This window comes from Neolamprologus multifasciatus, chromosome 5 (assembly GCF_963576455.1).
Source record: "Neolamprologus multifasciatus chromosome 5, fNeoMul1.2, whole genome shotgun sequence".
In the NCBI taxonomy this organism is placed as follows: Eukaryota; Metazoa; Chordata; class Actinopteri; order Cichliformes; family Cichlidae; genus Neolamprologus; species Neolamprologus multifasciatus.
The window spans coordinates 35,893,974-35,919,070 of record NC_140443.1 but is presented as its reverse complement, the minus strand read 5'-3'; the positions used below and the strand labels follow the sequence as shown (position 1 = coordinate 35,919,070).

General features: G+C 39.8%; 1 protein-coding gene across 4 annotated transcripts in view; it reads left to right on the top strand.

The window, feature by feature from the left end:
- LOC146519221 (copine-9-like) overlaps window positions 1–25,097 on the top strand; it is a 205,727-nt gene that overhangs the window by 60,973 nt on the left and 119,657 nt on the right. For 3 of the 4 annotated variants that reach the window (XR_014874280.1, XR_014874281.1, XM_085161093.1), the window contains 2 exons: window positions 17,101–17,140; window positions 19,179–19,258. Coding sequence is in view for 1 of the 4 variants with exons in the window: in XM_085161093.1 (XP_085017219.1) it covers window positions 17,101–17,140; window positions 19,179–19,258 (120 nt within the window). In the remaining 3 variants the exon portion in view is untranslated. Of the gene's footprint in view, window positions 1–17,100; window positions 17,141–18,293; window positions 18,350–19,178; window positions 19,259–25,097 lie in introns of those variants that run through there. The other variant, XR_014874282.1, reaches the window with a different exon arrangement.

The window sequence follows — 25,097 nt, the reverse complement described above, 5'->3', positions numbered from 1 at the left end:
AAATCCTGGGGCTTTCTTCCTTCCCTCAAATTGTCTGTCAGAGGTTTTCCACATTCCCTCACAGCAGCTTTGGCAATCTTCTACGAATTTGCTGAAATACGTGAGTCCTTGCATTGCATCTATAATTTTATTATCTCACTGAGCCCCTGAGGGAAAAAAGTAGCAGGGAATAATTAAAAGTAATCCATGGTACCAAAATGGCAATCACAACAGTTGGAAGCAACATGTGGTTACAAGTCCAGGAAAGTAACGGTGACTTTACGTCATGGAACTGGCTCAGGTGTCAGTACTTGTGGACACCCAAATGATCCTTGGAGGACAGAGACAGGTTGCAACCACAAAATGAATAAAGGTGCAACATACAGTATGCTCCTTTGATCTGAAATCATTTATCTAAATCTCAGGAGCTGGACCACATCTCAAACACGTCCCTTCCAATCACACCTGTGGGAATTTGCTCCATTTGTTCTTGTTCCAGTGCTTGAGTCCAGATGGCACATTGCAGTTGTTCATAGTCTTGCTGACCATGAAGACCATTTCATGAAGTCTCCAGTTTTTATTAAACATCATGACCGGATTAACACAAACATGACACTAGATGCTTGTTATTGAGATAACAAGAACCATCACACATGCAAATGCCACAGTCAGTCATATCTACAAACCAATCTTTCTGTGGAAAGCATATTTCCTAATAATGTTTAATGTACAATACTGGATTACACAGCAGTGGGGAATACATTAGAGTAGATCTACACTGTAGTCTTCATTGACGCTATGCGACAAACCAGTGAAAGGCACTAACTCTAGCCCCATAGTCAAAGTGAAATGCACACCTTAAAGTAATTAACTTGTTAACTGGAGATAATTTAGAAATTTCAACTAAAACAAATAAACGCATGTGTTGTCAGTCTGGCTACACTGCTGGAGAGAAGCCTAGAGTTGTTTTATTTCCTTCAATCAATGATGGATAGTGAGGTGTTCTAGCTTTAGGACGGGCTTTTTATTTAAAGGCTTTCCAGGCTAAATGATGATCTTCTAAATTTGTCAGATGCTATTCAACTGCAGCTTATGAGTTTCTGTTTTAAGGTGTGCATTTCATAGTAATACCAGGGAGTCAAGTACTTACGGTGGCCCTAAGAGGTGAAACGGACTGCAACTTAAGAAAACACCAGCAATAAGAAAAACGCTGCAAAAGCACATAAAACACAACGGAAATAGAAAAAACAGAAATAGGAAAAAACAGATTTCCAAAAGCACAAGGGAAGTGTTTCTGGGGAGACAATAACCCGACGGACCAGTTGAGGGAACCAAAGGCTGTGTCCCAATTCAGGGTCTGCACGCTTGAAGTACGCGCACTACACGTACTACGTACGGGGCGTACTATAAGTACGAGAAGTGCGGAAGTGAGAGGCTTGTGAAATGGGACGGTCTAGCCTTCATCGCGCTGTTCAGGTTGCCTAGCAACCATGATACTAACCGCGAGAAACGTTACATACAGCTTTGTTTGACAGAAATGAAGGAGAAAAAATGTTTTGTTGGTCATTCATTTTTGTCATGACATCACTTTGATTAGTCGAGTATCTGAGGCTGAAACCACAGGACTGTAAAACATGATTGTTGGGCTTCATTTCTGTACCGAACAGTTATTTCAAGAGTAGTTAGTAAATAATAATTAGCTAATGTTGTTCATGAGACTAAAATCATCTCACTGTGGTAATGTGAATATAATATGGCCAATATTATAGTATTGTCAGATTATTATGATATATATATATATATACATATACATATATACATATATATACATATATATACATATATATATATATATATACATATATATACATATACATACATATATATATATATGTATATATGTATATGTATATATATGTATATATATACATATACATATACATATATATATATGTGTATATATATATGTATATATATGTATATATATATATATACATATATATACATATATATATATGATATACATATATATGTGTATATGTATATATACATATACATATACATATATATATATATATGTATATGTGTATATATATATATATATATATATACATATATATATATATATATATATATATATACATATACATATATATATATATATATATATATACATATACATATATATATATATATATATATATATATATATATATATATATACATATATATATATATATATATAATCGCACTTAAAATGCGTACTTCAAGCGTGCAGACCCTGAATTGGGACACAGCCAAAATATGCTAAGAATTGCGCTGAGACACACTTAAAATAAGTGAAGGATCTCTCAGTTTTGTGAGGAAAGTAAAGATAAGCGGTAAGTGTGTTAGCCTAACTATTAGCCTAAAATCAATCATCAGCATCATATGAATCATGATAAAACACACCTACCATGTTTTGTGCCATTTTTGTTCACCTCTACACTCATTTTTAAAAATTCTTCTGTACTTCTCTCTGTTACAACAGTGCTAGCCTCACTATTTGGCTTTTACACATCGGCAACCTTCAGTTAGTGATAAGTTAACAGTTCAGCGAGCCTCTTCATTAACTTTCTCAGCACAGCCTTCCCCCATCCAGCATCAATGTGCTTCCCTTTGGGACACTTGACTCTGGCCCTTTGTATCATGCTTCTAGTCCATTCCTTCATTATTACTCTCTCTCTCTCATCCACAACATTTCTTATTATCACAATTAAACTTGATAAGTTGTCTAAATCATAAATGTGACCATCCTCTTAAATAGACCAACTATAATCCCTGAGACATCTCTCTCCATTCATGCAGACAGCGTGGCCTTGATCAACATAATGATCTGGATCATCTAATGTGACTACATTTAGAAATTTGACTTATTTCAGTCTATTCCAGTGTCAACCTGCTTTTCAGAAGTTTCAGTGTTGCGACCCCATTTCCCAAACCCATCTCTTCCTGTAAATTAAAATGTGCAATATAAGGTTATCACAGTGGCATGAATTTCATCTAAATTAGAATCTACCTTTAATTATCAGCTGTCACTACTTATTACAAGCTTTCAGCACTAAATGCATCTTTCTCGCTGTCTAGTGTTGACTTATGATTTCTTCCCGCAGCATCATTAAACTTCATTGAAACACATTAACAACCACCTGCCACATATGCGTAAATTCAATCTGCTGTCTTTGGGAATCTGACACTGTTAGGGCACTGCTGACCTTGGTGAGACCTTCCCCAAACCATTATCAACAAATCATTTGTCAGTCACATTTGGGATCGGCATCAAGTGGTATTATTTTTTAAAAACATCATCAGTGTGTGAATGTGTGTGTGAATGTGTGTGTGACTGAATATGTAAAGCGCTTTGGGGTCCTTAGGGACTAGTAAAGCGCTATACAAATACAGGCCATTTAAAAACATCATGTCCAGGTTTCAATGCTTAACCGTGTAGCGCCAAGAGTGTCATATTTGATGATATGTGTTTTTGAGATCGCTACATAATCTGTTTTTTTCCTGGTAAACCTGATGTATACAGACATAAGCAGTGCAACTGTGAGCACAAAAATGCAGTAAGTAAGCAAAAATGATACAAAATTATTAGTTTTTATTAGTGATGTGCGGATCGATCCTGAAATATCGATTCCTCCGATACCAGTCATTTATGTTCTAGAATCGATTCTCATATTAAAATATCGATATTTTAGTAATTTAGGGTAAATTTGTAGTTTATCATTAACAGGAACACAGTGGAAAGAAACTATATCATTCGGATTGTCTACAATTGGAAGGAACTACTTCCTCTTGCGCCTTTCATAGTCATGTGCGAAATACGGCTGTATAAATGTGGCAGCCCCTTACCGTGCGCACTCACAACAATGGCTGAGCGTAATTGGAGTTATGTGCGGACGTGTTTTACCTCCACAAACAGCCGAGACGTGGTTTGCGATACATGTGGCAAGAAAGTGAGGTGTTGTGGCAACACCACAAATTTGTCAAACACCTCAGAGTAAATCATATCGTATGTTGAGGCGAACTGAAGAGGAGGAGTAGACAGGGACAGGTGCTGCTAGGGCGAGACAGTCCTGTAGTGCTGCAGGCAGGCAAAGTGTTCAAATAGGCACAACTACAGGTTTTTTATTTCTATATGATGAACCCTGCATTATTAAGTGATAAGAACAAGTAATCTGATGTCCTGTAATTATTATGATGCTATAATTTGAGATACAATAAATAAAATATGTTTTTGTACAAAGTATCGGTATCGGATCAGTATCGTCAATACCACCCTGAATATTACTTGGTATTGGATCGGAAAGGAAATCAGTGGTATCGCACATCACTAGTTTTTATTTTGTCAGAAGGTTCAATAAAGACTTCAGTTTCAAAAAATGTATTTTTCTGTGATATATTTCATGGTCCAGACTCAGTGTAAATGCTGGATATAATGTCTCGTAGTCATGCATTTAAGTGTTCAAGTGATCAGGAACTGCTCACTGAGGACTCCACATGTAAAACTATTACGGTTTTCTTTCCCCCAAATAAACTTAATTTTCTGTCTTGGATCTTGTGGATGGTTAAAAACATTACCTTCATTATGGTGTTGATTTTCACTGCCTGTCACTTGCATAACAGTAATGTGATTTAACTGCACTAATCACCACCATGATGACTGTATGAATCAGCTTAAATTACCCTGCTTCTCATTTTGCACGGTTCTCTTACTGCTGAGGCAAAAGAGTATGTATAAATGTCACAAAGTTAAAGACATACAAATGTTTTTTTTTTGCCATCTGAATCTCAGGGGTACAAAGGATGCAGCAGACAAATCATCCATCTGATCTTAATCCACGATTTAGAAAAAAGAAAGAAAATGAATAAAGTGAGACATATTTTTTATTTATTTATTTTTAGAAAGAGGGGCGATACATATTAATGAACATTTTAACAAATGTAAATATGCCAGATTATAGCCTTGGGCTAATTTCCATCTGCAGACCCTCTGGCAGGTTGGTGTTAAACACAAGTTAGTAAAAACACACAGAGACATTATTTACAAGTCATGTGACAAGGACAAAAACAGTGATCACATTATACTGGAACAAACAATGACAAGGACAAGGAGAGTGGACACAGAGGACAGTATAGATAACAATAACGGAAACACATCAATTATATTGCACAAACCCCAGTATCGTACATGCCCTGACTGTCGTGATATTGCACTGACCCATTGCACTAACAGTTGTTTCCCTTTTTGTAATTCACTAACTCTTTTTCCCGTCCAATATAAAGCATGATTATTAAACATGATCACATGTTTGTGTGTCCCTCAGCCGCCCTTTTAAGTGACTCTTAAAGATGGGTAGACTTGTACTTTCCCTCACTGACAGTGGAAGACTATTCCAGAAGCTCACTCCCTGATATGACAGAGCATCTGTGAAAAGGTGGTCCGCCTGAATGTCACTTCACAATCACCTCTAACAGTGGCTCGAGTCAGTCGAGACCCGGCAACACTGCTAGACTTTTGTTTAATAAAATCACTCATTGGTGGAGGCGTCAGACCATGTATAACTTTGTATATTAGACAGGCAGATCCAGCTGCCTTTCATATAAATGAAAGTCAATCGAGTTTCTGGCAACTCTATTGCTCGTCCTTACTTAAATTTCATTTGGCAATCATCCACAGAGCTTTGAGTTGCAGGAAGTAATACATATAAGATACTGGTGATACACTCAGGACAGCGATTTAATAAAAGTGTATATGTATAGAAGTGTGGGGAGGAAGTGTATGCAGTGACTCCTTCAAATGGCAGCGAACACTAAATTTGACATTTTTGGGTGAGCTGGCTCTTTGGTATTTTTTCACCTGCTTTTAGTTCCTTTTTCAAAGCCACACACTATGCTTATTCTAAATAAAATAAATAAATAAATACAAATAAAATAACAAAAGCAACCAGCAGGCAAAATAATTTCAGTGAGAACTATAATTATACTCATCAGACAGTGTATCTTCATAATTTGTATTCTTTATCAGCTGATGTGACAAGAGGAAAAACATGATATTATTCAGATGATACTCAAACTACCAACCCTTCTTTTTCAGGTGGAGACCATGTATGTACACGGTTGTAAAATATGTAGAGCTAAGCAAAGTCAGCTGGTTTTATGATGACTACAGATGTTTGTAATTAAATTCACACCAATCCATCCAATATTATACTTTATATTTATATAGTCTTCACTAAATTTAGTAGCTAAGGAAGGAAAGCATGAGCTCTACCACAAGTAAACATTGTAAAATTACTAAATGTTGCTAAAAAGACGTAACTGTAGGCACCAAATAAATAAGTAATAAAATAATGTGGTTAGATTTTCCTTAGGATTAAGAAATTGTTGTTAACATGATTAGTAGAGTAAACAGCAATTAGAATAGAATAGCCTTTATTGTCATTGTACAAAGTACAATGAAATTGGAGTGCCACTCCCTTGCAATAATAAAATGCAATAATAAATATAAATGTAAAATATAAAAAGTACAATAAAACAACCGAAGTACTCAGACAATAATAAGTACGATATATACAGGATAGCAGCATAATATAGTGACAATGGCAAGTATGGTATAGTTAAGCAGGCTCAATTGTTTTGTGCTTATTTACTGCGGCGATAGCTCTGGGAAAGAAGCTATCCCTGAATCTGTTTGTCCTGGTTTTATGTGACCTGTACCATCAGCCTGACAGTAATAGTTCAAACAGTTGATTACTGGGGTGAGAGTAGTCCTTAATGATATTGCCAGCTCTGCTGAGGTACCGAGAGTTTGCAATGGCCTCCAGACTGGGCAGAGAGCAGCCAGTTTTCCCATTGCCAAGAATGAAGGAGAAAACAAGGTGGGGTGGTGTAGTATGTATCAATCCAGTAGTCACTGGATGTCTCAATGTCACTGAAAATTGAATTTTTATACTCCCGACTAAGAGAAATAACCTCAATTGAAAGCAAAAATGACAGAAATTACATCTAGTCCACAAGAGCCACATGCATCGAAACAAAGAGTTCTGTGCTTTAATAATGAATTGGACAATAAAAGCTGCATCTGTAAATTCATTTATGAATTCTTTAAAAAAAATCATTTTATTTATTCAAACATTATTTTAAATTAAATTATTACGTAATAAATTACTTTAGTAAAAACACTATTTTTAAATCAGTTTTTCAAAACGAATTACTAATCCACCAATAAATACTTTAAATCGAAAATGAATTTCACCGTATCCATAGGCAGCGTTGTTAATGATCTCACTGAGGGGCTTCAGGCCGATGCAGAACAGCAGTGGGGACAGAGCATCTCCCTGGTAGATCCCGCACTTGATGGTGACTTGTGCTATGGGCTTGAAGTTGGCCTCTAGCGTTGTCCGCCACATCCCCATTGAGTTCCTGATGAAGGCTCTCAGGGTCCCGTTGATCTTGTATAGTTCTCGGCATTCCAGGATCCATTTGTGGGGCATTGAGTCATAGGCCTTCTTGTAATCAATCCAGGCAGTGCATGGGTTGGTCAGTCTGGTCTACCAGTAGCTGGTGTTTTTGCGCCTCTGGTATTCTTGCCAGTTCCTTTCTGTGCCCCACTCATGTATTGACCCATGTGCCTGTTCATCTTAGCCGCTATGATGCCTGACAGGAACTTCCACGTGTCACGGCCAAGGTTGGCTGACCGGAGGACTCAAATGCAGAATGCACACGTGACATCCCGTAGACGAGAAAACATGAACAAAACTTTATTTTTTCCAAAAAAACAAAACGTCAAGACATAAATGACTAAATACTATGAACTAAGGTGTTCCTTCAATGCCTGAACCAAACCTGAAACAAGAACTTGATCTCTAAGTAATAATTGGCAAAGCTTAAATCTTCATAGAAACTCCTCATGACCAAAGAGGGGAGACGCAGAATGCGGGAAATGCACCGGGAGTCTCAGGACACTGCAACGAGAGGAGAGTGGCTTTAGTGACGAAGCTTAGGGAAAAGTATCCAGGTAAAGCTTGAAAACATGGCATTACTTTGCCTTACTGTTCCTGGGCGGAGGGTGGACGCAGAGGGAGTACGAGGTCCGGGAGTGGTGGCTGACGAGGCCAGCTGCAGGCAGGAGGGCAGGCAGGTGAGCGCGGTTGACAGGAGCTGAGAAGACTGAGCTGACAGGCATGAACCAGCGAAGAGGGTCCAGTAGGTATTGCCGTGGGTGGAGTGGATAAGGACTGAGCAGCTGTGGGGAAAAACAGTAAGTCACGGATGGCAAAATTATTCCTTGGTTTGAATTGCCTGAAGCAACACTGACCAGGTGTAGCAGAAACCGTGGCGAGCAGTGGAGTGAGCGCTGGTCCATAAATGCTGACAGCTCAGCACAGGTGAAGAGACTCGTCAGTGTGCGGTGACTCCACCCCAAGGCGGAGACAGCAGCTCAGAGACAACACAGCTGTGCCCACCTGGATCATGACAACATGTGGTACTGAGGCAGGTCACTGGCCGATAGTTGGATATGACTGGTCCTTTCCGGGGGGCCTTGGGGATCAGGCCTGTCTGGCCTTCAGTTAGCCAATCTGGGTGTGTCTCGTCAATTAGCAGCTGGTTCATTTGTGCTGCGAAACGCTCATGGAGTGCAGTCAGCTTCTTCAGCCAGTAGGTGTGAATCAACTCAGGGCCAGGTGCTGTCCAACTCTTCATACTGGAGACCCGTTCTTGGATGTCTGCCACTGTGATGATCTTGGCCTGTAGTCTGCTTCTTCATGGTGGGAACTGCTCCTTATGGCTGTTTCACCTTGTAGCCGAGCATCTCACTGGTAGATCAGCTGATTGTCTAGTAAATTGTCTAGTAGACCTTCCTTCAGGCTTGGTACCCAATGTTGGGTAGGGATGATGATAATATTTCAATCTGACCTGTCATCCTGGCTCCCCCTTGCAGTTGCATTTGTCTTGTACCTTGTCAGTTTCTAGTCATGAGAGCAGTTCATTCACCGAATGTTGGAACACTGAGCTACTAGTTGTTTCACCGTCAACCTGGATGCTGGGTATTCAGTAGGTCCCACATCCTATTCACATAACTCCTTCCGCTGGGGTTACCTGCATAGTAGCATTGCAACAGTGTCCTGTTATCATCTCTTGCCCATTTGTGCCTTCTTGTTTCAGTAGCTCACTTCTCATCAGTGGTTCCTGAACACTTTACCCGAACCTTGTTATTTGTTTCTATCTATCTATCTATCTATCTATCTATCTATCTATCTATCTATCTATCTATCTATCTATCTATCTATCTATCTATCTATCTATCTATCTATCTATCTATCTATCTATCTATCCATCTATCTATCCATCTATCCATCCATCCATCTATCCATCCATCTATCCATCCATCCTGTCCTATGCATTTTTCATTGGGATAGGGATGTATCCCAATCCTAATATATCTAACCAGATATATTTAGGCATAATGTCTTAGCAATTCAAATATCTGGGATGGCCAGTCTTAAGTTCTCTTCGAACCCAGAGGGCTTTATTAGCCACCTGCCATGCCTGGTGCAGCCACAGCCCACTGAGCCCATGTGCCCTGCAGAGCCCCAGTCCAGAAGTACATGCGCAGCTCCAGCCAGAGCCAAAGTGTCCACAGGGTGCTGCACACACATCTCTATCCAGAGACTTGGCAATTAAAGAAACCCTCTGATTCGGACCTCTGTGAATTCAAACTACCAGTGCTGCCTGAAGCTCTCCTGCCATGTGAAACTGCTCCACATTCCAAGCTCCTGTATCAATAGCAGGGCACTCCTGACCACAGACTGCCGGAAAAGCCAAGCTAGCCCACCTGGGACTTGTTTTCATCGGGGATGTCTGGGAGCTGCTCTTTATTATGAGATATTTTCTGTTTGATTATTAGTTTACTTATTGTCTGCCCACCATACTACCAAGCCTACCTGGGAAAATGTGCAAGAGATACAACGCTGAAGCCATGAGGATCCATGACATAGTGTTTAGAAGTAGGCTACTGGAACAGGGCATACATGGAGAATGACTGACAATATGTTATTGATGGAATAACTTGGAGAGACCAAACAGCCACTTCACAAGCGCATGGTACAACACAGAAGAGCGACCTCCACAGGACAAGACTCAGCTGTCCATCTGCATCTTAAGGTCAAAGGTCACTCTTTCGCGGATGCCAATGTTCACATTTTGGACAGAGAGGACAGATGGTTTGAAAGAGGAGTGAAAGAAGCATCTATGTCCACTGTGAGCGACCATCTTTGAACAGAGGCGGTGGTTTACGACACCAACTCTCTGCCATCTATAATCCAGTTTTGAGTTCCCTCCCCAGACGCCTTAACGCCCACTCACATCCTGGGCCATCTGACCTCAGGAATTCGCATGATAAGGTGGGGCCAGGTTTCACAATGAACTCACCCGAAACCCGGCTGATTGGGACCCACACCCAGTTTCACACCTTGGCTCAGGCGATTAGAGGATCATCTGGGGGTCCTTTTGTCCCTCTGTGGGGGGACACTCCCACTAGGTTTAAATCTGGGACTCTCCACCATTTGACCTTAGAACTGAAGAAGCTTCTCGGATGAGAGGTGAAACGTCTTCAAGCAACTTAAAGAAGTTCAGACGCTTTTCTTTGCAAGCTCCTTTGATTATTGGTGGAATACTACAGTGACAGCCAAGCCACTGAGAGAGTATCTCAGTGCAATAACATCAGGAGACTCATATGGATACAGTGGGAAAACCCAGCAGAAAAAAGCAGTGGAATTAAACTAGATGATGTCTAGCCATCGAGGGCATGACTCCCCAGATTACTAACAAACACTCATCAGAGTAGATGCTTGCAGATTTGATCACTGCTATATGCACCATCCCCATCTGCAAGTAGAGGAACTCCAACCCTCCATGTAGAGGAAGGCTGGAAGCCAAAATCGAGGAAGCACAGAGGGATGTACAGAAGTCAGGGCTCTAGACTAACTTTTTGACATGGGCGCACCGCTACGCCTAACTTTAAAAATTTAGGCGCACCGGTACAAAAGTTAGGCGCACTAAAATTTTTCAACCGCATCGCTTAACGCCGCAGTTTTACATGTGCACTTTCTTTGGGGGGGGAAGTCCATACAGACAATATTAATTTCTAAATTATTAACTAACACACTTGTGCTTAAAGTGCTTTGTCAATATTGTAGAAAATGTTAAACTTAATCATCATCTTGGCTCCTCTGACGACCTGTTTGCTGCTGTCTGCTGCTGAAAGGCAGTGGGGAGAGGGGACACTTGGGCATTTATAGCAGCATATAATGTGTTTCCTGGATACACTGCTGCTTTTTCAGCGTTCAAAGATTGATGGCACCGTGTCAGAGCACTGTCTATGAATTTCAGACGGATCAGGCCTTAACTTAACAAAAACGTTATCAATAGTTCTTTTCATCTTTTCTTATCACCCACAGCTACATCCACTTCTCTCAGTCCTAGGCTGCTCACTAGGGCTGGGTATCATCACTGATTTATATAATCCATTTGATTCAGGTTCTCAAAGTCCTGATTCGATTCAATTTAGCCTCAGACAGTCAGAAATATTATAATTCTGATCATTTATCAGTACTGATACACATGAGACTTCATCAGAATTGTGAACATCACAGCAGATGCCTTTGTGTGAAAGTAACTGAGAATAAAACACAGAAAAACATGAAGGAGATTTTCCTGGTCTGGCTTTTTATAGCAGATAACCTTAAAAATATTCTGCAATATTCTGCAATTTTGCATAATTTTAAGAAGTTTAAATTTCTTCAGTATTGAACAGCAGAAATTAGGCTTTCTTGTCCAAGGTCATTTAAGTGAAAAAAGAAAAAGACAGCGCTGTAAACAACGGTAGACTGGTGGGTGATAAGCGAATGAATAATGCAGAAAACAGAGATTCGAGATGGGAAACTGTTCCTGAAGTACAGAGAGAGAGAGCTGTGCAGGAAGTGTGATTTTTATCGTGGTGGAAGCAAAACAGCAAAAGTCAGAGGGAATTCATGACGACATGACGCCCCTGACTATCTCTGATTGGTTTAGTCCACGACAGGGGCATAATGTGTGTCTGTTGTTGATCACACGGAGAGTTGCAGAGATTTTTTTTTTTTGTTACCCGAACAGTTGGTTGCACAGGTGCGACCAATTTTTTTTTTTTAGTCGCACCACTGAAAAATTTGGTCACATTTGTGACCAAATTGGTCGCACTCTAGAGCGCTGGAAGTATAGAAGGGTGCCATGAGAGACGGGGTCTGGATGCACAGCAAGATGCCCATAATTGAAGCTCTACAAACTGCCAAATAAAGGCTCTGGCCAAAGGCAGAAAACAATTGGCCTGCTCCCCAAAGCTCCATCCAGGGTATACTCTTAGCTACCAAAGAACAATAACACAAGGCCAGTCCAAACAGAGTTAAAACAAAGAAAAATTGGGACACCAATGCAAAGTGGATGGTGGATTTAAGAACAAACCATAACGTCTGTGAAGGTTCTCAGTCATCCAGGTCATCGTAGTCAAAGGAGCTTGCAAAGAAAAAGCGTCTGGACTTCTTTAAGGTACTTGAAGACGTTTCACCTCTCATCCGAGAAGCTTCTTCAGTTCTAAGGTCAAATGGTGGAGAGTCCCAGATTTAAACCTAGTGGGAGTGTCCCCCCCACAGAGGGACAAAAGGACCCCCTGATGATCCTCTAATCGCCTGAGCCAGTAGTTTTGTCTTTCGGGTGAACCAGTTTTTGTCCGAGCGTGTTGCTGGGTCTAGACAAAACTCCAAAACACAGACTTAACAATGTGGTGTATGCTGTACAGAGGAATGCCCAGACCTCTACATTGGAGAGACCAAACAGCCACTTCACAAGCGCATGGCACAACATAGAAGAGCCACCTCCACAGGACATGACTCAGCAGTTCATCTGCATCTTAAGGATAAAGGTCACCCTTTCGAGGATGCCAATGTTCACATTTTGGACAGAGAGGACAGATGGTTTGAAAGAGGAGTGAAAGAAGCATCTATGTCCACTGTGAGCGACCATGTTTGAACAGAGGCGGTGGTTTACGACACCAACTCTCTGCCATCTATAATCCAGTTTTGAGTTCCCTCCCCAGACGCCTTAACGCCCACTCACACCCTGGGCCATCTGACCTCAGGAATTCGCATGATAAGGTGGGGCCAGGTTTCACAATGAACTCACCCGAAACTCTGGCTGATTGGGACCCACACCCAGTTTCACACCTTGGCTCAGGCGATTAGAGGATCATCAGGGTCCTTTTGTCCCTCTGTGGGGGGAAACTCCCACTAGGTTTAAATCTGGGACTCTCCACCATTTGACCTTAGAACTGAAGAAGCTTCTCGGATGAGAGGTGAAACGTCTTCAAGTAACTTAAAGAAGTCCAGACGCTTTTCTTTGCAAGCTCCTTTGACAACAAACCATAGCAATCTCCCAGAAAAAGAGCCAATCAGCATTAGAAAGGCAACACCGAGTCTCTGAAATAAAATACCGAAGTGTGTAATGAATATAGTACCAGTACTTTTGGTAACCCTGAAACTAGCTACAGCAAATTCCAAGTATAAGCATTCTCTGTAAGAGTGCAAGTAAAGATGTACAAAGGTACCATTCATTCAGTATTTGTCTCAGGATCTGTTAACCTGTCCTCAACGTGTATTTGGCCTCTTTCGGAGTCTGTATTTAGGTCCAAATGCCATGATTCATGACACTAATCTCCTCCCCATGATCTTTAACAATATCTTCTCTCCTTTTTTTTAAAAGTTAAAATTGTTACAGCCACAAGAGACCGCTGTCAAATGAAGTGATAACAATTGGTTTTCCTGCAGGAAACCTCGAGTCCTGGCTTTCACGTTACTTTGAAATATAACACACGTAAACATTTTATGGGCCGGTACTCTCATCTATTCTCATCTTGACCAGTACAATGTAATTATTGTGCTTGTCAATACTGCTTGGGGAGGTGACAGATTCCTTTTAGGTAAGGAGTGCTCAACAAGTGATATTTGCTGAAGAGGAAATTTGATTAAATGGAAATTTTGATTAAATTAAATCACTGAATTCCACCTTTTATACTTGCTTCATAATGTCTAAGGGTTGGAATATCAGTCATACAGCTCATGAAACATCTACTTAAAGCAGTGAATACCAGAGTAGCAACACTTAAGGTGGCCTTAAGGTGATGTTGGAAAAGTGGATGTTGGTAAATGGTCTGTATTTGTAAAGCGCTTTACTTGGTCCTAAGGATCCCAAAGCGCTTTACACTATACACAATCATCCACTCATTCACACACACATTCACACACTGGTGATGGCAAGCTACATTGTAGCCACAGCCACCCTGGGGCGCACTGACAGAGGCGAGGCTGCCGGACACTGGCGCCACCGGGCCCTCTGACCAACACCAGTAGGCAACGGGTGAAGTGTCTCACCCAAGGACACAACGACCGAGACTGTCGGAGCCGGGGCTCGAACCGGCAACCTTCTGATTACAAGACGAACTCCCAACTCTTGAGCCACGATCGCCCAATGTTGTCCAAGATAAGGACAATGGACAACACCTTCCACCCACTCCATGACGTGCTGGCCAGTCACAGGAGCACCTTCAGTAGAGACCGAGATTACCCAAATGCACCACTAAACAACACAGGAAATCATTCCTGCCTGTCACTTTCTGCCTGTTCAACTCTTCCATCTTATGCACAGTACACAGTGCACCCTTACACAGTTACACACCTTTGTGCATCCTCTACAGTGAAAATAACAAATAACAAGTAAAAATAAACCCAAAGAAAGTAATTATTATAATTGACAAATTTACAAAACAAAATCTGTCTATCAACTCAACATTTGTTCCTCTGCATATCATTTTGGAACAAGTGTCTTAGAGTGTACTACCCCCCTGACAAGCTGACAAGGCACGGTAACACAGCGCTTTATTTTGTGAGAGTGCATGTGATTAGGCAAATGGACATAATCAGTGATGACCAAAATCCCACTCTCAAACTTTACTCTGTTTTGAAACTAGCAAAATGTACGTCTTTGGAAAAATGCAGTCTAAAGTCATCTTTGATGTGTGTCGGGAAACTGAGGGTTTTTCTTTTGATTGCCAAAAAGTCTGTGAAAAATTCTAGAAAATACAATTAAAATGAAAAACATATTAGTATGAATTACAAGCACCGACAGGTCAGAATGAAGGAAAGCTTTCTAACACTCTGTAACCTTTAACGGGTCTCTGACGAGCTTGAGTCAGTGGAGGGATTAGGGTCAGCTTCTTACACTTTATATAAAATTATCATCAATGTCACATACCCAAAGAGAGATAATAGAAGAATTATCAGACTGAGATGCATGTACGAGACTTGATTTGAGAGGTGAAATCTTCTAGTTACTGAAAATTAGGGGTGGGGGAAAAAATCGATACTGTGTAGTATGGTGATATTTTGTTTGCTAATAATGTATCGATACAGGGACAGCAGAAATCGATACTTTGTTACAAAAAAGGTTTTTGTGCTCTGACTTCAGAGCATGTTGATCCTTTTTCTGAGCAAGAATCCTGACATTCCTTCACTGTCCAAATGTGTTTAACTTTTTTATGGCAGCAATAAACATGACAGTTTACTTATTTTCATTTAAGACATGTTTTATTTTAATTAAGTTTAAAACTTTTTTATTTAATGTAAAATTATATTTAGTTTTAATTTACTTTCAAATTCTTCAGTTGCTGAAGGGGCTGCATAGTTTTCATAAACTGCAGAGTTCAGAATAGCTATAATTGTACCAGATGGTTGATTCAGTTAAGTTGGACTAGACTGTAATACAAACCGTTCAGTTTGTCAACAATCAAACTGAAATGAGAGAAAGACTGAGTGTGAGACTTTGATATTAGATAAAATGAATATTGATAAAGTTTACCTTTATGTACAGAATCTGAATATCGCAAAATATTTTAAAAAATTGCAATAACATCGTATCGTGCGTTAAGTATTGTGATAATATCATATCGTGAGTTGTATGGTGATTCCCACCTCTACTGAAAATGTGCAGAAAAGTGCAACTGAAGACTAACCCCAGCCTGCAAAGCAGCAATGACCTGACAGATGAAAAGAGGTTAAATATATAATCCATGCAAGATTTTATTTCTTACAAAATAAATATGTTGGATGTGGAATGAAATAGAAAGTATGAAAAAATGAAGTATTTGCAAATAAAGACGAGAAGTTTGCTAAAGACTGAAGATTGAAGGGAAAACAGGCGCATAAACATTCAATCATTTCAAACTATCCGCTTACATTGAAATAATACTTTGTAACAATGATACAGAATGTCTGAAAAAGCATTTAAAGAGAGGAGTTTTCTTCTTTCAACTGTTGAAAGTGTTTCAGATCATTTTGACAATCCTATTTTATTGTCTTAGCATTGCGTTCGCCTAACAGAGAAGCAGCTGTTCCCCTGAGCTTCAGCACAAGTAGTGCAATAAGGACCTTCATCACTCTTCTTCTGCAAGGCTGCCTGGCCTCTGGAGAATAGATGATAGTGCAGCTAAGATCTCAGTGGTTTACCTGGTCTATGATACCAGCATGAACCTTCATGGGCCATTGATTTCAGGACCCTTTAGAATCCACCCAGAAATAAGGATGTTAATTTGTGTCAGAAACAGAAGTTTCTTTGGGGAAAGCACATTTTAAAAGAGAAGAAGAGGCAAAGACAGCAAAAGAGAGAGTCTTCCATCTGCAGATCAATCCTTATTGTATGTTATGTGTCAGTGTTGCTCCAGATCCATAAATTTCTGTTTTATAACTCTTGACTCATCCCTCCTGTGGAGACCATATCGTATTATTAAATTAGCATACATGAATTTCTTCTTTGTTCTCCCACCAGAGCTGTCCATCATGTGTGCGTCAAGTCAAGTGCAAAAGGGAAATTAGGAAGGTGTCTCTTTGTCTCCACAGTTGTAATTTTTCTGTATGCATTTGTGTTTTATTATGTTGTACAGGATGCACTCTAAAGGAAACACTCTGAAGTCTGCGATTTGCTTTTCTTCTGCAGGTACAATGTGGATACTAGGAGCTCCAATCTTTCCAAACATGTAAGCAGCTTAATATGTCCAATGACCACAGACCACTGGCATGAAGCCCAGAAAAAAAAATGAGTTAACCTTATTTAAAAAAATAAAAATAAAAAATTGAATCAAGTTTTATTTCAGTGGGTTTCACAAAAGTGGTTTTGCTTATTGTAGTTTGGGTGGTACTACTAAAAAAAATTGTTTTTGTTATTATGATAAGTGTGACATTTGTCAGACTGTAAGAACAGGTAAAATACTGCATCACAATACAAACATTGGACACCTCTCAACATGTCTTGTTGTCTACTTTGCATTAAAATTGTTATATTGATATCGATTGAAACCCATCTCAGAAAAAACAAAATTCCTCATCACGCGTCAGATTCAGTTGCGCAGCTGTCATCAATAGCCAAGAAATGGAGCCCTCTATTATTTGCAGGTGGACAGATGTGAACAGGCAGGCATCTCTGTGGACTATACTGTTTACAGATGACACTATGATTTGTAGTTAGCATTGGGAGTAGGTAGAAGAGAGCCTTGAGATGTGTTATTATGCTCTATTGAGAAGTGGAATGAAAGTCAATAGAAGCAATACATGTGTAAATAACAGGGAGACACATGTAACAGTGAAGATGCAAAGAGTCGAGGATGTGAAGGTAGCAGACAAGATTAGAAATAATACATCAGAGGGACAGCTCAGGCTGAGTGGTTTTTAGAGGCAAGGTTTTGGTGAATATAGAAGATGTTGAAGATGGGACTGCCATGCAGAAGGATAGGAGGACCACAGAACAGAAGGCAGACATGCAGAGGGTTGGTGTGCCTGTGATCCAGGTACTAATCTGATGCTGAATAGCTGCCTATATGTCAGATATGTAGCGACTGACTGGCACCTTGTCCAAGGTACATGCTACCAGTGTCAGTGTGGTCCGGCTCCACTCCAGCTGTAGTTTTACCTGAATTCAACATCAAACAAAGTTTAGTACAGTATCTACTAAAGTATCTACAGAAAGCATAAATCAAACCATTATTTTTTAGTTTGCATCCTACAGTAATGATTCATAAAAGCATTACTTTAAGCTCAGTGCACTGCAGCTCTGACTGGTCTTCATCTTTCTTAAATTTGGAAGAAAAATTAATTTATTTGTGAACTTGAGGTCTTTTCATTGTGTCTTTCCAGCTTCTCTAACATGTGTCTGCCTTTCCTTACTGCCTCCCCTCCTGGATAAACAGAAGGTAAGCTATCATTATGTCCTGTTCTCCCTGCTTACTGCACCATTTCTTTAAGTGATGTGGACCCTAGCACCATAATCCTAAAGCATTTTTTGGAGAAAAGCAAAAATAACCCAAATCTATATAAATAATAATTTGATTTATCTCAGAATTATTTTTTGCCAAAACGAAGACTACAATGAAATCTTCTGATAGTATAGAGTAACCTTAGGGTTAGGGTCATGTCTGACGATGAGTCACAGGGTCAGACACATCGCCGAGGTCTAAGCAATGTGTTAAGCATACAGCAAACTGACCTTTCAGTGTGTTTCTGTAACTGCATCGCTAATTCCAACAGAAACGAATGAAGTCGCACTGAGATTACAGAGATTACAAATGTAATCTGAAAATCCTGTAAGAGAATGTTTCAATTTCAATTTTAAATTTCAATTTCTTTATTGTCCCACAAGGGGAAACTAGTTTAGCAGCAGGATTGCTTAAAGCAGAACAATTTAATTACAAAAGCTCAATTCAATGAAGTATAACATATGGACAAAAAGCAATTAGACAGTTTCAGTAAGTAGGTGCTAACTAGCTGCTGTGTTAGTCCTAAGCAGTCTGCTGTAATCAATCAACGTCTAGACATCTCATTACTATTGCATCTTCAATTAATGTTTACAAAAGAATTTCCAATTACTTCTTTATTTTAAATCCAAGTAACCCAAATTGAAATCATATATAACATGGTAGCTGTAACTTTGTTAACCTATCAACAGCCACATTTTAGAAATCAGCCAACGTGCAGCACACAGTGTCTGAGTGCAATGAATTAACTATGATGATTTACTCTGTAAAGGACTTCCTGGGTCAGATGTTCTGCACATTAGGTGAGATCATTGGTTCACCTGGCGGCAGGCTGGAAAGGACTCTTTCGTAAGTACAACATACACACAGCGTCACTCATACAGTAGTTGTCTTTGAAGCTGGTTTAGGACACTATCCTTAATGTCAACATCTTGTTTAGTCCTATTTACAGCCTGATTAACAAATACAAACAGTTCAGAGGCGACATCTCAGCCATAAGCATTTCAAACATTTAACTGGGTTGAGATCTGAGATCTGACTTTGACCGTGCCACTACAACCCTGTGATTGTTTTTGTTTTCAGTCATTGTGTTGTAGCTTTTCTGGTGTGCTTGTGGTCATTGTGCTGTTGTATGACCCACCTTGGAAAGCTTTATCGATCAGACAGATGGCCTCACCTTTGACTGGAATACTGTAGTGTGCAGGGGAGTTAACGGTCGAGGGGTGGCTGTGGCTCAGGTGGCAGATCAGCTACTGATTGGAAGGATGGTGGTTCGATTCCTGGCTTCCCCAGTCTGCATGTCAAATATCCTTGGGCAAGATACTAACCCCAAGTTGCCCTCCGTTGCATTCATCAGAGTGTGAATGTGTGTGAATGTAGTTTAGTTTGCACTTGTGTGTGCTTGTATGAGTGGGTGTGAATGGGTGAATGAGGCATGTTGTATACAGCGCTTTGAGTACTCTGGGAGAGTAGAAAAGCGCTATATAAGACTCGGTCCAGTAGCCCTCCACCACCATGCTTCACAGTAGGCATGAGGTGTTTTTGCTCATATCCTATGGTTGAAAAAGTGCATTATGGCCAAACAGCTCCACTTGTCTGGCCAAAGGAAATTGGTCCAGAAGTCTTCTGGTTTATTTAGATGGTTAATACTACAAATGTTTGGTTTTTTGGTTGTTTTTTTTGTTGCATGGTTTGAATGGGTTACGCCTCCTACAAATATTGTGCCATTGTGTTAACACACACCTGAATACTCCAGAAGACTGCCTAAACAGGTTTTAGAGGCCAAACTTGCTGATGATCGCGTTTAATTAAGGACTTAATTTTTCTCAGGACTGCATAAAATGTTGAAAAAGAAAAACATTTTCTTTTTCACTCTATTGTGAATCACCTGAACGAGACTCACCTCCTTACTTAGGCAAGTATAACTTGAGCCAACAGATAAAATGCTAACTATGTGTTTGTCTAAAGGTGTTGCATTATGTCACAACAGTTAGTACTGGTGAAATAATACATACAACTGTAATGCACTTTGGGTGAAATTCAGAGGGTGACCTGTCTACCTTTGATGGATCCATCGTCACCTCAGTTCAGGACGGCACATCTGATGAAGCTGCAGTTAGTGCTCTCCAACCTTGGAGAGAGCAGAAAAGCAAGCGGAGCGTTTGCCCGAGGCTGAGAACGTAAAACAAGATGAGGTTCCTATTTCACCTAGCGTCCTGTTTATGTGCTTTTAGAGCCTGTGGCCTTCCATATGTTCTGCCTATAATTAGATGGTCACCATAACTAACTGAGTAGCAAACTGTTCAGGTTCAAACCATGATGGTAAAAAGAGGTCATTTGTTTGTCATTTGCTTTATTGCACATATGAATGAAGTGAAATTAAAACTTAAATGATGCAGTATGTCATGTGTCTTGTAGAGATATACAATTAGTAAAAAAAAAAAGAAACCACTAAATGAAAATTGTGTTGATTGTGCGCCACACTGCAGTTCCTCTTTGTTGAAGCCCGAAGGAGCATTTCCTAGTTCAGGCAGCTTGTCAATGAGTGGAGGAAAGGCTCTGATACCCGTGGAAATCAGTGCATCATTGTGTGTGTAGAACTGCTGGCCTGATCCTATCAACTGAAGCCTTATAAGGGACGTGGGTTGTGTTCTTAAGAGTCAAAGTGTGCAGAGAGATTATTGATTACAGGAAGCTACAACATGGATTGAAGTCCCACTCACTTGGTAAAAAGCAACATATGTATGAAGGCAACAGAAATATGTGATGAACACTGATGTTCATGGTCTAGATAAATGACAGCACAGTAAAAAATTCAAATTTAGTGACAGTCTGACATTTACTGAATGTAATGATACGACTGAGAAATTTAATCTTTGTGCATTTCAGTTAGTCTAGCTTAGCAAAAAACATGGGTGAAATAGTAGGGGAGGGTAAATCAGCCTTCCAATATCTCTACAATGTGTTATTTAATTGGCATATATTTTAACTAGTAACCCTCAACAGAGGAATGACAAGTCCATGCATGTGTTATGATAAGAAAGTCTTAAGATTTATAAGCTCCAGTGACGTCAAAATACAAAGGATTCGTGTTTTAATTCCTAAACTTCTGCCAAGTTCAGAACATGTAATTCTTAGTATCAGTAGTGAATATTCTTCAAACTAAAAATGGTTTTGTACTGAGCAGTGTTGGTCAAGTTACTTGAAAAAAGTAATCAGTAACTAATTACTGATTACTTCCCCAAAAAAGTAATCCTGTTACTTTACTGATTACTTATTTTCAAAAGTAATTAATTACTTAGTTACTTAGTTGCTTTTTAAAAACACGATTTATAACCTGAATAGGTGATAAAGCGATAGATCTTTCAGCCCAATTCTACTTTTTCTGCATAATCCATCATACAAAATGTAATCAAATGGAAAAGTCTCTTTTTAAACTTGTTTTATTAGTTTTAATCTTTTAACTTTATGCATCAAGTAAAAATTTAATTATATGCAACATTCTCTGACTGGAAGAAATTTGTTTAACATTTAAACCTATTTTCTGCACATTCCAGCTCATATATTATTTATTTTTGTGTGTTTACACTCAGTCTTTCAAATAGATGCAAGTAAAACACAGCAGAAAATAAATAAAGTCGTAGCTACTCGGTGCTTGTTCGGAAGTTTAGGGGTTTTTTCGCTGTAAAAAGAAGTTTTCTTCCCACGCACAACGGACACTAATGTTTTTGTTACTTTTTATGGAATCAAACTCAAAGTAAGGTCAGTACTTCCACGCTTTAAACGCTGCACGCTCATACTCTCCAGCACTCGATATATTATCCACTGTTGATCTGCACACAGCTGTTGTCACGAACGTCGCACTTGCTTACATCACTGTCATGAGACACTCTCGCAAAAAAAATCACAGTTTTAGTAACGCAGTAACGCAGCGTTCCTACGGGAAAGTAACGGTAATCTAATTACCGTTTTTGCAATAGTAATCCCTTACTTTACTCGTTACTTGAAAAAAGTAATCGGACGCGTTACTGTCCATCTCTGGTACTAAGTGACAAAATAATTCCTCACAAGTGAAACATTTGTAGCCACCACAGAGCAGATAGCTTAAACTTTGATTTGACACACACACACCAACGTACACAAAGAGTCAAAACACAGAAAACACAGTTTATATCATACATTGTGATGGACCAAGCAGTGAAGGACAGTCAGACACAGGCTAAAGTAGAAAAAACAAGAGCTCGGGCTCATAAAAGAGGTCAAAGTAACAGAACGCCACTCAGAAAAAGGGCAACACTACCTCGAGCAACTTAACCTACCAAAATGAGACCAAGAGTGGCTGATCAACCCACAACGATACAAAAAGGGGTAGAACACACAAAAACCTAACAAAAACTAACATAGCAAATCCCATTCCCCCCCATGATCCAGAGTTGTGGTATGACCCAATTTGCAGGTCTCCACATAGGCTTGCCCCGCCCCCTGTTACACCTCTTAGGGGCTTGAGCAGCTTTTACTAAGATTAAACTAAAATGTGGACACTTATTTTAGAATACATTATTGTGTATGAGATGGTAAAAATAAAGAAATTATAAACTAACACCAATTCTTTATTAATCTGTGAATTCAATCCTATATTTAAAGAAAGCACAATACAAGTGTAGTGTAATAAATACGTCTCTATTGTAGCCCTGTGATGTTTGGCAGCTGTAACTGCAGCCATCACATACATTTTGACACGTAGCCTATAGGAGAAGCATGATGATGTAAGAGTTTTCACTTCAAAGTGAAGATACAGACAGGATTGTATTAGAAAAATACTTGTTCTTTTAATAACAGATGTGTTTCCAAGGCAACTGTGAGCACGGAGTCTACTTTATGCTCCCTACTGCTGAAAAATCCAGTTGGTGAGCCATTTTCTTCATATTGGCCCATTCTCCTCTGATAAAGATGACATCAGAGCCATGGCGAGGATCTATTTTGAGATAATGGGTGGGGAGAGGAAGAGAGCCCCGTGGCATTTAACGTGTCAGATGAGAAAATTATTGGGGAAACCCACCTTGCGCATCAAGTCACGATGCACACTTCTTTGTTTAACCAGGCTAAGTGCTTGCAGGCAGACACATTTTTGCATATGCAATAGCAATCACCCACCTGCTGAACTAAGTTCATTTGCCTCCTGTGCTTTTGCTAATGCACTCCACAGTCAAATGCTGGATTAAGATGTGTGGGTGCAGGGACACTTGACACATGACCAAGGAACAAGCTCATTAGAGGTGCATTTACAAATCAAACAGATCATATTGTGTGTGAAAAGGATTGTTGCAGTTTGTGACGGAGAACTGATCTAAACGGTTTGTTTTAAGAAAATTCTAAACTTTCATCTGTTTTAAAGTAATTCCTGTTCACTAAACACAAAAGCAGACTGCATTCTGTGAGGAATATACCGAGAAGGCATTTTCATGCTCAAGAGTGAGAACAAAGAAGCAATAATTAGTGTGAAGCAGTGCTCGCTAAAGCATGTAGTGCTAAATCATTCTGCATATCATGTAATGTGCAGATAAGTATGTTTTATTTTTAAAAAGAGCAACCCTTATTGCTAGGGATGGGTATCGTTTAGGTTTTATCCGATACCGGTGCCAAACCGGTACTTTTGAAACGGTGCCGGTGCTTAAACGGTGCTCGAACCGGTGCTTAAAGAATGGAGAACACAAAATTGGTCCAAAAACCTCTCATGTTCAGCTGTTTTTTTGTAAAAAGATAACAATGTTAGCCTTTTCTGCAGCTATGGGGCATATATGGTATCATTCTTGGCTGGAAGCAGCTTAAACAATGGAAAAAACACAAACTTTGTCCAAAAACCTCTCATGTTTAACTGTTTTCCACTTTTTCTTTGGTCATTTTAGCCTTTTTGTCCAGGGTGAAGGGAGTATCTGCCATCAAACAAGAAGACAGCCGCATGTAGCTATGATGATGTTTGCTAGTTCACCTTACATGCATTAATGTAATAATGTGGTTAGCCTACTCAACGTAAATTACACACGAACAACATTAAGCTACTCACGCAGAGAAGAACGGCTGCTGCTGCATCATCATCCTCATCATTTCTGCTACACTGGCAGGGCTAGGGGCCAGGACTCTCCTCTTCGGGTTTTTGGGGGATGTTGCTAACTCCGGGTCGATAACAGGCACCACACCCGCAGTAGATGTGCTCGATGTGAGGTCTCGCAGCAAGCTATCAAATACGGCGCATTTCTCGGCTTTTAAAAAAAACGCTATGCGTCGCCAGGTGTTTCATCAGATTCGAGGTGTTACCTCCTTTGACAGTATCACAGTATCAGCTTAAAGCACTTGTTGCAGCTGCTGAGTTTGCATCTTTTGCTGTGAAGTACAGCCAGACTTTTGACCGCTTCGCCTTGGGCATTTTTAATCTGTAGCTCTGCTCTCAAAGAACGTACGTACCTGGACCCGCCTACTATCCTCGGAAACGTAAAATGATTGGCTAGAATCCAAAGTGTATCACAGCTCAGGAAAAAAAAGCACCGAAATGTGCGCTGCTTTTCGGTCTGGTTACTACCGTTTATGTCAGAATCGGTGCCATCATGGCACCGGATACCGGTACCCATCCCTACTTATTGCTTTACGTAGCCGACGACCGAATCATCTGGATTTTCTTTCATAGTGAATC